The sequence below is a fragment of the Sardina pilchardus genome, chromosome 17, assembly GCF_963854185.1.
Source record: "Sardina pilchardus chromosome 17, fSarPil1.1, whole genome shotgun sequence".
In the NCBI taxonomy this organism is placed as follows: Eukaryota; Metazoa; Chordata; class Actinopteri; order Clupeiformes; family Clupeidae; genus Sardina; species Sardina pilchardus.
Window position 1 is genome coordinate 17155509 of NC_085010.1, and position 14065 is coordinate 17169573.

Sequence of the window (14065 nt, forward strand, 5' to 3'; positions counted from 1 at the left end):
CAATTCCAGATGGCCGCTTCTCAGACCCACGCATGCACTACCCGACCGGAGCCTTCCCGTACCCTCCCACGCCGGTCACCAACGCCATCGGCATCGGAATGTCAGCCATGACGGGCCCGACCGGCCGCTACCCTACCTACCTGCCTCCGCCTTACCCCTCTGCCTCCTCCCAAGGTCAAGGTGGTCCATTCCAGGCCAGCTCGTCTCCCTATCACCTCTACTACAGCACAACAGCTGGGTCATACCAATTTTCCATGATGGCGGGGGGAGGTGGCGGGGAGCGGTCACCTCCTCGCATCCTTCCCCCCTGCACCAACGCCTCCACCGGCTCCACCCTCCTCCACCCCTCCTTGCCCAATCAGAGTGACGTTGTCGTGGAGACGGAGGGAAGCCACAGTAGCTCTCCGACCAACATGTCGGCAGAGGCGGTGTGGCGGCCATATTGAGTGCTGTAGCGGTGAGCTTTTGAAGGACTTCTGGACTGACCACTGGCCAAACAGCTGGTGGTTTCCCATTAGAGGAACAGACTCCAATAGACGTGTGACACCAGGACTGTAGATTGTATTTTACACTGAGGAGCATGTAAAACTCGCATTTGTTTTGCTAAAGAGTTGCAGATAGTCTGTCTTTAATATTGTTGTTTTAATAATTTTTTAATATTGTTATTGTTGTTGTTGTTGTTGTTGTTATTATTGTTATTGTTGTTATTATTATTGTCATCATTATTACAGTGATAATGGTGGATTATTTTAGGACTGTTAATGGATTGCCCATGTATGTCAACACTGCTTCCTTTTTATACATGCACACACACAAACCCCCACACCCCCACCACCCCGTCATCACCACACACACACACACACACACACAAACACACACACACACACACACACACACACACACACACACACACACGCACACACACGCACACACACACATACACGTACTCACTATTTCCCAGTCACTCACAAATTCCCACACACACTCACTCACTTTCTGAGAGAACAGAGACTGCCTAAAGAGGATGTTTTGAATGTTGTGTGTGCCGATAAGGGGCGAACGGGTCTTTCCTCATTTCCAGCTCATTGTGCGGCTCATTCATAAACTGGATTAAAGTTAATTTCACCCCTTTCTGTGTCTGCCAGTATTGGAGGTTAGCTCAGGGCTGGAGCAACCCGATCTCTCTCCAAGCATAAACACACACTTTAATTCATTCAAGATGCACTTGTTTAGTTTTGAACCAAGAATCTGTTTTTCATCTACTCCCTCTCACAGACGATTATGAGTGTAAATTGCTTTGGGTGGTTCCTTCAATTTGCAGTGTCAAATACAAGATGCATTCATGCTATGAGGGTAAAATTGGTTCAGAGGGTATGAATGGATTGCAATTTCCCATGATGCACTGTCCTATGTAAATAGCAACTGACTGTAAATGATCACTTTGTGACATAATGGTTTGTTTGTTACATTGGTTGCGTGACACACTGTTTCTGCTTTGACATCGTCACGAGATGTAAATGTAAAATATTCCTTTTTTTGTTGCTTTATTACATAAATATAAAACTTTGTTGTGATTGGACTGATGTATTTGTTTCTGTGGCATTTTAAATAACGGCACGGAACCCTGACTGAATGAAAATAGGAATTTAAGAGGATATCCAAACGCAAAGGCATCAATTCAACAATCCACCCCCACCCCTGCTCTCTCTCTCTCTCTCTCTCTCTCTCCTTTCTCTCTCTCCTCCCAGTAGTGTCCACCGCTGCTTCTCTTTCTCTCTCTCTCTCTCTCTCTCTCTCTCTCTCTCTCTCTCTCTCTCTCTCTCTCTCTCTCTCCTCTCAAAGTAGTGTCATCTTGTGCTGATGGGACAGATCTGGTCAGCCCGCTGACTGTGTGCCAACCCAGAGCACACCCTACCCAGCTGCCCCTGCTGTACACTGCTATTCCTGACCCCACAAGAATTTACACAGACAAGTAGACAAGCCCTGACCTGCCCTCTGCCCATGGCCATTTCCTCACCGACACCCTCACCACACACACACACACACACACACACACACACACACATAACACACACCAACTTTAATTGTCTGTCAGTTTGTTGAGTACAGGCATGTACGTTATTTTCAGGGGAGAAAATGGCACCCACACACAAACACATGTGTCTGAAATTACACAATATATTAAGGAGTGCTAGACATGGAGAGGGAGAGAGAGAGAGAGACAGAGAGAGAGACAGAGAGAGAGACAGAGTGGTGGGGGGCAACAGAACTCCAGGGCTCAGAGGATGCTGGCCGAGGGATGGAAGGCCTTAACTGTAATCCTGCTCCAGGACTGCAGCCAATGGCCATAAAATCAAATAGTCTTTATAAAAAGAGCAGCAGGACACCACCACACCACCCACACAAATACCAGTGCAGTGTGTGTGTGTGTGTGTGTGTATGTGTGTGTGTGTGTGTGTGTGTGTGTGTGTGTGTGTGTGTGTGTGTGTGTGTGCGCGCGCGCGCACTTGTGTGTGTGCTTTTGAAGAAGAAAAAAGGGAGGGGGACTCATTTATAGTTGTATGGTGTGTGTGTTGTGAACAAGATGTAACACAACTTCACTACTTGGGTGCGTTTACATGAAACTAAAATGAAACAGCCTCTGTCCTCTAAATGAAATCGATTTGAAATGTGTCATTTGTCAGACACACATGGAGAGCCATCACAATGAACTTCACCAAGAGAAGGACCAGTTGTTCGGTGACAGAATAGTACAGACTGTAACACAATACTACCACCTGGTGGTCAGATGCTGTAGTGCACACACACAACTAGTTTCTTCTCCAAAGTTTACATTCGCATCTTCAATGCTTACTCACAGCACAAAATGTAAGGGAAAGGGCCCAAATCACTGATGGAATATTAATATTCAGAAAGTGGTCTGTATGGCCTAAAACATTTTTCAATTATCATTTTAATTAAATCAAGGTTGAGAGGTGCATGACTAACTGACATTCATCAACCAGTGAAGGGTGAAAGTAGGCCTACCATATTCTGCCCAACACATAGAGAGAGAGAGAAAGAAAGAAAAAAATCAATGACCATTTTGCTGACATCTTCACTAGACATGACGGTCATTAATCACAACTGTAATGGCATGGTAATGATAAACAGCAGGAAATTAAATTATTTGAGTTGTTCATGGACATCGTCCTACCCAACCATATATCATCAACAACACACTTTTAAGCACGTTTGGGTCTGTACAAAAAAAGTCCAATGTGTCAAGCCTAGTTTCATTATGAGATGGTTAGAGTTTCCATGTAAACGGGAGCAACTTCTCTTTTCTGTATTAAAGGTATAACCCGGCGCAAATTTATTTTCCTTTGAATTCATGACTCATGTTTTAATGACTGTGAGTGACATTTACACCTTTATCACCTACAAATTGCATCCTAAACAAATGCCTGTATTTTTCATTATTAGAATGGAGTGGGCTTTATGTCCCATCAGTTTTTGTTGTCTGAGATTGTATTTATCTATTTATTTACATAGGCCTACCACATAAATCCCTCAACCTAAAAAGTGTGTTTGTTCTATTAGATGAAGAGACAGAATTAGTGCTATAAAACATTACACAATTACCAACATATCAAATTAGGCTACTTTGCCATTAAAACACCGCTTAAACCAAATGTAGGCCTACATGCCACCAGCATGCCATGATCTCCCCTGCATCTTTCTGCTGGAGCCATTATACAGAAACTGCCATTTTTCTGTCCTTATTGATTTTATTTTTTATTTTATAGATTACATATTTATTGCACTTTGAAAATCACCTAATTGTTGCAATTTCTTTGTATTTCTAAGTAAAACAATAGGCCTATGTTAATTGACCAATCACATGTTTTTGAACCATCAAAGTCACAGTAGGATTGCAAGCCCCACAGAAGTGCCTGCCCCACTCATCATAGGCCTTTACAGATTAAGGGCCAAATGCTGAGGTCAAATATGTTTTTGAAATAGTTCAACTACAATAATACACACATAGCACATTGATTATAAGCAATAGGCCTATTTAAATACAAAATATCAAATGAATATGATTAGGCCTATTTCATTAAAAATGCATGTTCCAGGGAGTCATCACTGGTGTGGACAATTTCGACGAAGACGTAAAGTAACACCAGTGACTCATAGAACTCAAATAATTGAGCTGTCATTTTTTTGTATTTTAATAATGTTATTTATTTAGTTAGTGGTTAGTTTCTGCAGCATGACCCAAGTGTGCTTAGTGCGCATGTCTGTTGTCGAGAGCCCGCCTCCAAATTTGAGCGGGCCACTGCGTTCGTGACTGCGTCTCGCGCGAAATTTGTATTGTGTCAAACAGGAACCACCGGAGGAGAAAGAAAACATCAACAACAGACCGCTCCGAACAGTAACGTTAGTTTCTAGCAGTTCAAAACATTTTTTTGTTTTAAACGTAGTGTTTAAGCTTACATCAGCAATGGAACAGGCCGGCTACTCTCCAAGTTTTAAGAAACCTGCTGATATTATGCGAATGAGAAGGAAACGAGCACGGAGCGAGGGAGTTAGCCCCAACGTCCGTGCATCTCTATCGGTACCAGGGACTCGTCCATTCTCACCAGGGCCATTGCTAAATGCTCCTAATCGCCCTGGTGTAGCAGGCCAAAAACGGAGGAATCCTTTCGCAAACATCGAAAACACTTTCAACAGCCCGAAGAAGAGAGCAACTGTTCGATCCGATGGAGATGTGGATGATTTCTTTAATTATAAAAAGCGTGCTCTTGTCGAGGCAGAAGGGGAGAACTCGGCACTTTATGCAACCAAGACTTCGTTATCCTACTTGGACCAGTTTGACCAAGAAGCCAAAACCACTGAGAAGTTGCTGGAGGTAACCAGTCAAGTTATGTAATAAGAGTAACCAGAGAGGGTTAAAACTATCAGGCTGGTTTCACTGTAAACTGTTATTGACTGTAGAGTGAGTAGCTAGCAGCTAGCGACAAGATTGCTAACGTTACCCCAAACAAAGATCCTCGATTACTCCGCTTTAAAACCCTCTCTGGTTACCCCGAAACCTGCTTAAAGTTATGTTTACAGCTGTACAGATGCTGTAACACCAGTATTTTAGATAAGTGGTCGAATACGTAATGTGCTCTGCTGTTCTTTGCAGCATGTCATGACATGTAACGTTAGCCAGTTAAACCACAGTTAACGTTATTATTCTGAATTGCCTGTTTTCTTAATTCATCTATCTTTAAATAGGTGATCAAGATACTCATACATAGGACTAGTTGAGCAACAGTAGACTATATAATTTGACGACGTGTGTTTGCATTGTATCTTATGTACAGTATGTGGCAAATAAAACCCCTTGAATTCTTTTAACACCTTACAATATTTTCCAGACTCCTATTTCCATCTCCAAAAATGATTCTCTGTTTGAGGCAGATTTGTTTGAAGAGGAGAAAACCACTGCCCTGGTTAAGGTAAATTGTTTGGCAGCTCTTAGCTGACTGTTTTCATTTAAGTGACTCCTGTCACTAATATAATCTCACTCGCAAAATCACCTGTTACTAATATCATCTCACTCTTTTCAATGACTCCTGTTACTAATACCTTGTCACCTGTCCGGACTGTCTTTTCTACAGAGTCCCCAGCACCAAGCTGCTGTTGAAGAGGTTCCTCCCGTGTCTGAGTGTCCAGAATACCCTGCCGACTGGAGTCTGAAGACGCGTCTGCTGTTCACATCATCTCACGCCTTTTCATGGGCAGAGCAACCAAAAGCTCAGGAGGAGGCCCAGGGCTTGACCCAGCACTGCAGGGCAGAATATGCCTGTCTTCCTCAGAACATACAGGTGCTGATTAGGCTCCTCACTCCCTTTTAAAGGGACACTTCACCGATTAGCGTTAAGCTTTGTATCTTTAGAAAACCAGTCATATTTTTGAATGGTCGTGCATCATTCCCTCAGTTTGCCTTGAGATGGGAGAAATACGAATTTCAATGAAACCCATGAATAGGACTTCCTGTTTTCAATGATGTAAAATGATGATTTTTACATGAAGTCCAACATTGAAATCCGTATTTCTATCATCTCAAGGCAAACCGAGGGAATGTTGCACGACCATTCAAAAACATGACTGGTTTTCTAAAGATACAAAGCTTAATGCTAATCGGTGAAGTGTCCTTTTAAGCATGGAACAGATAGGAGGTCATGGCTAAGACCACCACGAACACTCCCAACACATCCTACATATCCTTAACTTAACTTAAAGGGATAGTTCGGGTTTTAAGACACGAAGTTATATGGGTTCCCTGTCAGCAACGTTGTGCATCAGCACTGACTTACCCCCCGACAGCGTCCTGTGAGCCGAGATCCAGCCGGTTTTTGATCGTTTTGATGCTGAAGAAAGTAGTCCGGCAAGTTTCTGGGGTCACGAAAGTAAAGTGTTTTTCTTCTCAAAACCATATGCGTTCAACAGAGTGATATATTTGCACCACAAAAACGTTGTCCAGCTGTCAGTAGCGCGCAGTGATAGGAATCGCGAAAAATAAGTAAGTGATAACGAGGTTTGAATTTTTCCTGGGCAACGTTTTTGTGGTGCAAATATATCACTCTCAGCATCAAAAACCGGCTGGATCTCGGCTCACAGGACGCTGTTGCGGGGTAAGTCAGTGCTGATGCACAACGTTGCTGACAGGGAACCCATATAACTTCGTGTTTTAAAACCCGAACTATACCTTTAACAATAACTAAATGGAAAACATATGGTGTATAAACCTACTAGGTATCAAACAAAATGGTTCTACTCTGTGCATCAGAAAACAAGACCCCCCTGATGGATATACCCCCAGCTCATTGATTGACGGCTCTTGTGTGTGTGTGTGTGTGTGTGTGTGTAGGATCCTCGGTCGTGTCCAGAGCTGCGCTGTGGTTTCCAGCAGGCCCTACAGTACTGGCAGCACCCGTCCTTGCCCTGGCTGTCCCTGTTCCCGCGGATCGGAGCTGAGCGCAAGTTTGCTGGCAAAAGCTCGCCATGGAGCCAGGACACGGAGGTGCAGCAGAGCATGATGCGCGAATGGTGAGGAGTGTGTGTGTTTGTGTGTGTGTGTGTGTGTGTGTTTTAAAGCAACATTTAAGAGTTTTTTTGTACCGCAAAATAATGTTTCCAAAATAATATCTGTGGTTCATCAACTCGTAACAGGGTGAATGGCACTTCTGCATTCGCTTCGCAGCCCTCTATCGGCTATAACCGCACTATGTCAGTTTACCAGATGATCGGGTAGCGGATCTGTAGTTCGATGGAATGAGACGTAAGATCTACAAATTTGGCTTTCTTCGATGTCACAATACATCATACTTTCATAAAATGATGCAACATACTCTACCTTGTCTGTGGACATTGTTATTTGCCGGATAAACAAATAGCGTGCGTGCAACAGTGCTTTAGTGTTGCTGTAATGCTTTGATGAAGACTGAGGATGTTGTCAAGTTTCTTGTAGTTGTAGTTTTTTTCATTGCTCTCCAGAATTTGGAACACCCTTGCTAAATATGGTTGAACAGACCAATTGAATTACAAATCCATCTTAATGTTGTATTTCAAGATATAACAAAAACACCTTTATTTAAGGTAAGTTTAATTCTGTGTGCCTTGGTAACCGTTGGCAAAACTAGGTAATGGTTGCATACTCCAGCTGAATGGCAAGCCAAAGTATAGATCAATATTCACGCAGATGGTCAAGTGAACACAAAGTCAAGCTTCTTTCCTTGGACACCCTAGACCTTCGACTTAACTCTAACTTTTTCAGAATAAAATGTATTGTATTTAATCGATGCTGATGGCACCTGCCGTCTGGCTGGCTATATATATAATTTATTTGCTGACCAGAGACAACATTTGATAAACAGCATGGGTAATCATTCTGGAGACCACCGCTCTGTCCCATGACTTGTCCTGGACTGTAAAACAGACTGACTGATTTCCATCCTGGTCCTTTTCCCTCCTTGTTCCTGCGCTGTAGGTCGGTGAGCCTGACGTCCCTGTACAGCCTGCTGAAGGCGCGGCTGTGCCCCTACTTCTACCTGTGCTCCTACCAGTTCACCGTGCTCTTCCGCGCCTCTGGCCTCAGCGGTGCGCCGGGCCTCACCGCACTACTCACGCCCACCACCAGGGGACTGCGCGAGGCCATGAAGGCAGACGGTGAGAGACCTCTGGCGCGCGCGGATGCAGTGACCGACTGCTAGTGTTTTTGCTGGCTTGCATGCAGCGCACAGATGCACAAACACGCTGGGAATTTACTGGAAATGTTAATTTGTGTCATTCCCAGCTCTGTGTGTTTCCCAGATCACTCCCACATGCACAAACTAATCCTAAACTTATAAAAACATGAACTCAACTGTGATCAAAGGTTGCAATTGTAGTTATTCACAATGAAGAATTGAATGTTTGAAGAGGTTAGTAAGTTGTAGTAAAGGAGCAGATTGTTAAACATGTGTGTGTGAACGTGTGCGTGTGTTTGTTTGTAGGGATTGAGTTCACACTGCCCCTACTGGAGGACAAAAGGAAGAGCAAGGAACACAGTGACGAGTGCAAGTCTGCTGAGGGAGAGGATCCACACAACTCAGCGTGAGTAACCGCAGCCATTAGAGTATTTCTGTTTCTTTCTCTCGCTCGCTCTCTCTTTCTCCCTCTCTATCTCTCTCTCTCTCTCTCTCTCTCTCTCTCTCTCTCTCTCTCTTTCTCTGTTCTGCTCTCATTCCTTCTTTGTCTCGTTCTCTCACTGTCTTTTTCACTCACTCACACACAAACACACAAATGTTTAGAGTTCGATTTGAAAAAAAGATGATGTGATTAGTTCACATGTTCTGATTGTCCTGGTCTGTTCTTTGTTACAGTTCTGGAGAGCACAGTGACCAAGAGGTGGACAAGGGTGTGGATGAAGATGACGATGACGATGATGATGCTGGATTCTCCTGGCTTAAAGAGATGGGAGTTCAGGATAAGATTAAGAAGCCAGACTCCATCACCATCAAACTGTATCCTTTTTGTGTGTGTGTGTGTGTGTGTTTGTGTGTGTGAGAGAGTTTGCATCTTAATTCTCAGGAATCAATTGAAATAACAAGTGCCGTCTATCTCTTGCTCCTGTATAAGTTAACTCAAGACTAAGTGGTTTCATGTTCCTAGCTAAACAAAACAATACAAAATCTTCTTGTTGGAGGTTTACCATTGAAGCCTTAAGTTAACATCAAACATCCTTCATTACTATCCGCTTTAACCCTCGCTGTTAACATGGCTCTGTGTAGTAGGGCATCCATTTTGTTTCTGTTGCAACCGTGGAAGTGACCCTCCTTGACCTGCGGCCCTCAGTCAGAAAGAGCGCAGCTCCGTGTGCCTGGACCACAAGCCCGAGTCCGTGGTGCTGGTGAAGGGCGCGCACACACACACGCTCATCAACTTCCTCATCAACTGCAAGAGCCTGGTGGCGGCGGCCGGTACCCAGGCAGGCCTGCCCCCCACCCTGCTGGCCCCCAGCGCCTTCAGGGGGGCCACGCTACAGACGCTTAAGGTGAGGGACACACACACACACACACACACAGGGTCCCCGCGGGTCCTTAAAAAGTCTTAAAAAGTTGTAATTTTTTGGGGGGATTTTCAAGGTCTTAAAATGTCTTGAATTCTAGAATTTCCGATGAGGAGGTCTTAAATTTCATGCCGTGCCGAGTCAGTTTCGTCAGCTTTGTGAATGTGGACAGTGACACACTCAAAGCCGAAATATTGTGGGTGTTACAATGTAACAACACAGTAAGAAGTAGCGTGTGCGTTCGTAGGCCTGAAACAGACGGAGATAGTGTTTCAGAGTGGCAGACGCGAAGATTTGGTGCACCTGACGCTTGGTGCACCTGACGCACCTGACACTTTTCGGGTGAGAGCATATATTTCTTTCGCCTGTTTTCATTGTAGACTATGCGTGCAACTTTACCAAACAGTATAGAAATAAACCTCCTCGGCTTGGCCCCTCCATATATCTCTCTCTCTCTCTCTCTCTCTCTCTCTCTCTCTCTCTCTCTCTCTCTCTCTCTCTCTCTCTCTCTCTCTCTCTCTCGTGCGCGCTCAATGGACACCCACCCCTCGACATGCATATTTAGTCCAAATAAAACATTCACAATCGTGAAAAAAGCAATGACGACTAGCAAAGACGACTAGCTAAATTATTATGAAATCCGGTTAGCATCATAGCATGCTGCACATTTGATAAAAATTTTTGCATTCAAGTTGAGTGATCATCTCATCACCAATGTTTTCCAACTCCAAGACTAAAAGGACCTGTCCCAAGGAGAAAAAGTATCAGCCTACCTTGAAACTTAAACACATGTTGGGGAAACTGAACAGTCCAACCAGTAGACTATGATAAGCTAGCCAACTATGCTACTTTGTTTACAATATTTTGAGGCATCAATCAGACAGCTGAATTAAGAGGTAGGCCTAGAGTTGTAATACAAATAGTAGGCTATATAATCTGCATAAAGTGTGCAGTCATGAATATCAGAAATTTCAGTATATAGAAATTAAAGGGGGGAAAAGGGGGGTTATATAATTTGAATGATTATATATAATGTGAATGATTTTTTTTTATCAAATATGAAAAGTCATTCACATTATGAAAGGAGTGCGATAAAAATGTGACCTTTTGCTGTTAGAAAGCTATGCAATGAAAAATGTGGGTGCACCTACATTTTGTGCTGGTGCACCTGAAAAAAAAGTTAAGCGCACCAGTGCAACCAACGCAAAAAGTTAGTCGGGAGCCTTGTCCATTTTTTAACTGTGTTTAAGTTGTCATTTGCAACTTGATTTGTTTACACACTGTTTGTACATTATTTACAGCAGTATTGTTGTAGTATTGAGAAGGCACTTGCCTGACATGCACCATTTGCACTGTCACTCAAATACAAATGTGCTTTGGTAAACTGAACAGCCTAGAATGTACTTTGTATATATATTTTTTTGCCGTGGTAATGGTCTTAATTTTTATTCTTAGAGGTCTTAAAAAGGTCTTAAAAGTTATTAAATTTGTTGATAAAAAATGTGCAGATACCCTGACACAGCTACGCACACACACAATCCATTCACACACATGCAGAGCTCAAGACGGCTCACACACACACACACACACACACACACACACACACACACACACACACACACACACACACACACACACACACACACACACAGCGCTCAACACAACTTACACACAATCTGTACACACACACCGAGAGCTCAACACACACACACACACACACACACACACACACATAGCATAGCATACGAGTAAGCAGTCTTTATACACCAAAGTGAAGAACACACACAGATATGCTGCACCTCAGTGTTCAGAATAGGCTGGTTGAATATGCTCATCTAAGCATTTAGTCTGTTCACTAAATCCTACATACTTGTCATGTACACACACTTCATCTCTGCCAATCCAGAGGACTGGTGGGTAGTGTGGTGCTACAAAGTTTCTGGATTCGTCAGAATAGTTTCAGGCCGCAGTCAGTCAGAATTCTTCAGAGAGCTTTATTTACGGCACCAGAGACGTACGTCATGTAGCTAACAAACAATACAGTACCAAAGGTACAGTTCTTCTACAGATCGGGCTAATGCTACCTCCCTCTATGGTATGCTATACTGTCAACAACAGGTTGACCCCAAGGTGGTATCCCTAGTAACGACCCTTATCTGTGGCATGCCTTCCAGTCAAACTTGAGCTTACTAAATCAGCAGAGAGGAGCGGAGCCATGGTGATGATTGATGATACATGAAAAACAGTATTACAGCATAAAGCATGCAAAAGTGCCAACACTCCTCAAAAGGCATGTGAGAGATACCACAGATGTTAGCCGTTAGCCGACCCATCATCTCAGTCACCCTCAACCATTCCATATCATTCCACTCGTACCAGGCACCCTCAGACACCATTAGCAGAATATATGGCAGAAGAGAGTTCTCCCAGATCGTGTGTGTGTGTGTGTGTGTGTGTGCTACTGTAAGAATAACATTTTAACCTTTATATAACTTTTAGATGTGCGTGTGAACTTAGGCCTCAACATATATGCGGTACACATTTACGGTGCAATTACTTAGATTTTGGGAAGATGGTATACAGTGTCAAGAATGTTGCTAGGATATCAGAATCTTAAGTTGGTCAAATTTTACCAGGGAGGGTTGAAACGGAGCAAAAATCAAGGATGTGATAGTTTTTTCACATTTGTACTCATCATGACTCCCATCCACAGGCACGCAGTATAAACGTGAAGACGCAAGTGCGGACCGGCTACCTGGATTTGTGCAGTCTGGAGGTCACAGGACCCATAATGCCTCACTCCCTCCACATGCTCACTCAACTGTTGCGCACTGCCCAGAAAGGGTCCTTCACTGCTGTACTCTACACGCACGATCCCACAGCCGTCCTCAACGTGCCTGTCTGCAAGAACACGGAGCCTAAAGAACAGGTGAGATATTGTACACACACAATTGGACAGTTAGGCATTTAAAGTAAACCTGTTACTTAACAAATATAAAGACCTAGTATCTTTGAATATGGATTTTAGATTGTAAGATTCTACATTCCTGCTCCGAGAATACATACTCGTTTTGTGGTTTGTAAACCACAGGTAGTTGATATCTTGGTATCATTTGGCAAATGAAATAGAACTATAATGAATATGCACGGAAGAGACCAGACAAATTTCAAAATGTGATGACAAAGCAGTACCAGCAGTGAAATTACCCTTAAATTGGTGCAATAAACTGTTAACAAATAATTTAGTGCAACAAACACATTTTTTATAACACGCTTTAGATGCAGCTGTTCACTCAGTTCCAAAGACAATACACGTTCCTGGAGTTTTGTTGATTTGGAAAAGGATGTTAATGGGCAAATTCAAACAGGTTCATCTGTGTTCTCCCTGGCATTTTCAAAATCATGTCCCCATAGTGTAGTACTGTAGTTGCCTGGCTGCTCTAACTATTAGCCGCAGCAACTCCAGCACCGATTTTGTTATTTTTTTCCCCGGACCGACAGTGCTAACCTCCAGAAACGGACATCTATGTGAAAAATTGCGTTTGGTTTTCCTTCAGTGCATTTCTGCTCTTCTTTACTAACACCCGTGTCCTCCTCGTTCCCAGGTGGATGTGGTCGCTCCGTCTGGCTGCGGTCTGTCTCCGGCAACACTGCAGCAGATCGCGGAGCCGGCGTCCCTGGGGAAATCCGCCCTGCGCCAGTTACACCTGAGGGGTTACGGGTACACCTGGAAAAGCTGAGGCACGCGCAAAAGACCCTCGTACACTTTTAAATATATCATCTTGGTTTTTAAATGTACACGTATTTGCCAAAATGCACACAAAGCCACAGGATACACAGCTTCAGCACTTGGTTCTCCATTGGAAGGTAACATGGGAAGAAGTGACTAAAGGACATCACAGCTCTTTTCTTCGCAGAGAACCAGAGCTTCACTAGATTTACAGTAAATCAAATATTCAACTAACTTTACCTTTGTTAAGTTGAGAGTGTGTGGTTTGTGTGTGGTGTGTGTGTGGTGTGTGATGTGTGTGTGTGTGTGTGTGTGTGTGTGTGTGGTCTCGCAGGACAGTGTCACTGCCTAATGTGTGTTATTTGGAAGGTTCGATAAGTCTTTTTATGAATTTGTGATTGTGCCCTGTATGTTGAGTGATTAAAAAGAGCAGTTGGTTTTTGTGTCCTGAAATACTGTGTTTGGTGTTTGTTATTAGTGTTATTATTTAGAGTGATCTGGATCCGGATCCAGGAGGCAGTTATGTTTTCGCTTGGCCCTTCCAACACACTCACATACACACCATTACCCCCCCAACACACACACTTACAAGCGAAAACAGGGAAACACATACACAAAAGCAAGCTCACACATGCACACACTCATTTAGCTTACTTAAAAGTTGTTGTGAGTAGGGAATGGAGTAGAAGATGGAAACAAATTGACGAGCGTGATTTATTTTTGTGGAGAAAATGTGCAGGACTGGGCGCCGG

General features: G+C 43.5%; 2 protein-coding genes across 6 annotated transcripts in view; both read left to right on the forward strand.

The window, feature by feature from the left end:
* Window positions 1–1579, forward strand: part of runx1 (RUNX family transcription factor 1) — a 63655-nt gene extending 62076 nt beyond the window's left edge. For all 5 annotated transcript variants that reach the window (XM_062517958.1, XM_062517957.1, XM_062517961.1 and 2 more), the window contains one exon: window positions 1–1579. This exon is cut by the window's left edge and continues 66 nt beyond it. In XM_062517958.1, coding sequence (XP_062373942.1) covers window positions 1–446 — 446 coding nt within the window. In that variant the 3' untranslated portion in view covers window positions 447–1579.
* A 2775-nt stretch (window positions 1580–4354) lies between these two features.
* LOC134062085 (protein downstream neighbor of son homolog) lies at window positions 4355–13766 on the forward strand. Its single transcript, XM_062517963.1, has 10 exons — window positions 4355–4894; window positions 5409–5489; window positions 5652–5858; window positions 6905–7083; window positions 8024–8202; window positions 8529–8628; window positions 8898–9038; window positions 9370–9568; window positions 12297–12512; window positions 13189–13766. The coding sequence occupies exons 1-10, from the start codon at window positions 4487–4489 to the stop codon at window positions 13321–13323; spliced, it is 1845 nt and encodes a 614-aa protein (XP_062373947.1). The 5' UTR covers window positions 4355–4486; the 3' UTR covers window positions 13324–13766.
* Window positions 13767–14065: the final 299 nt, after the last annotated feature.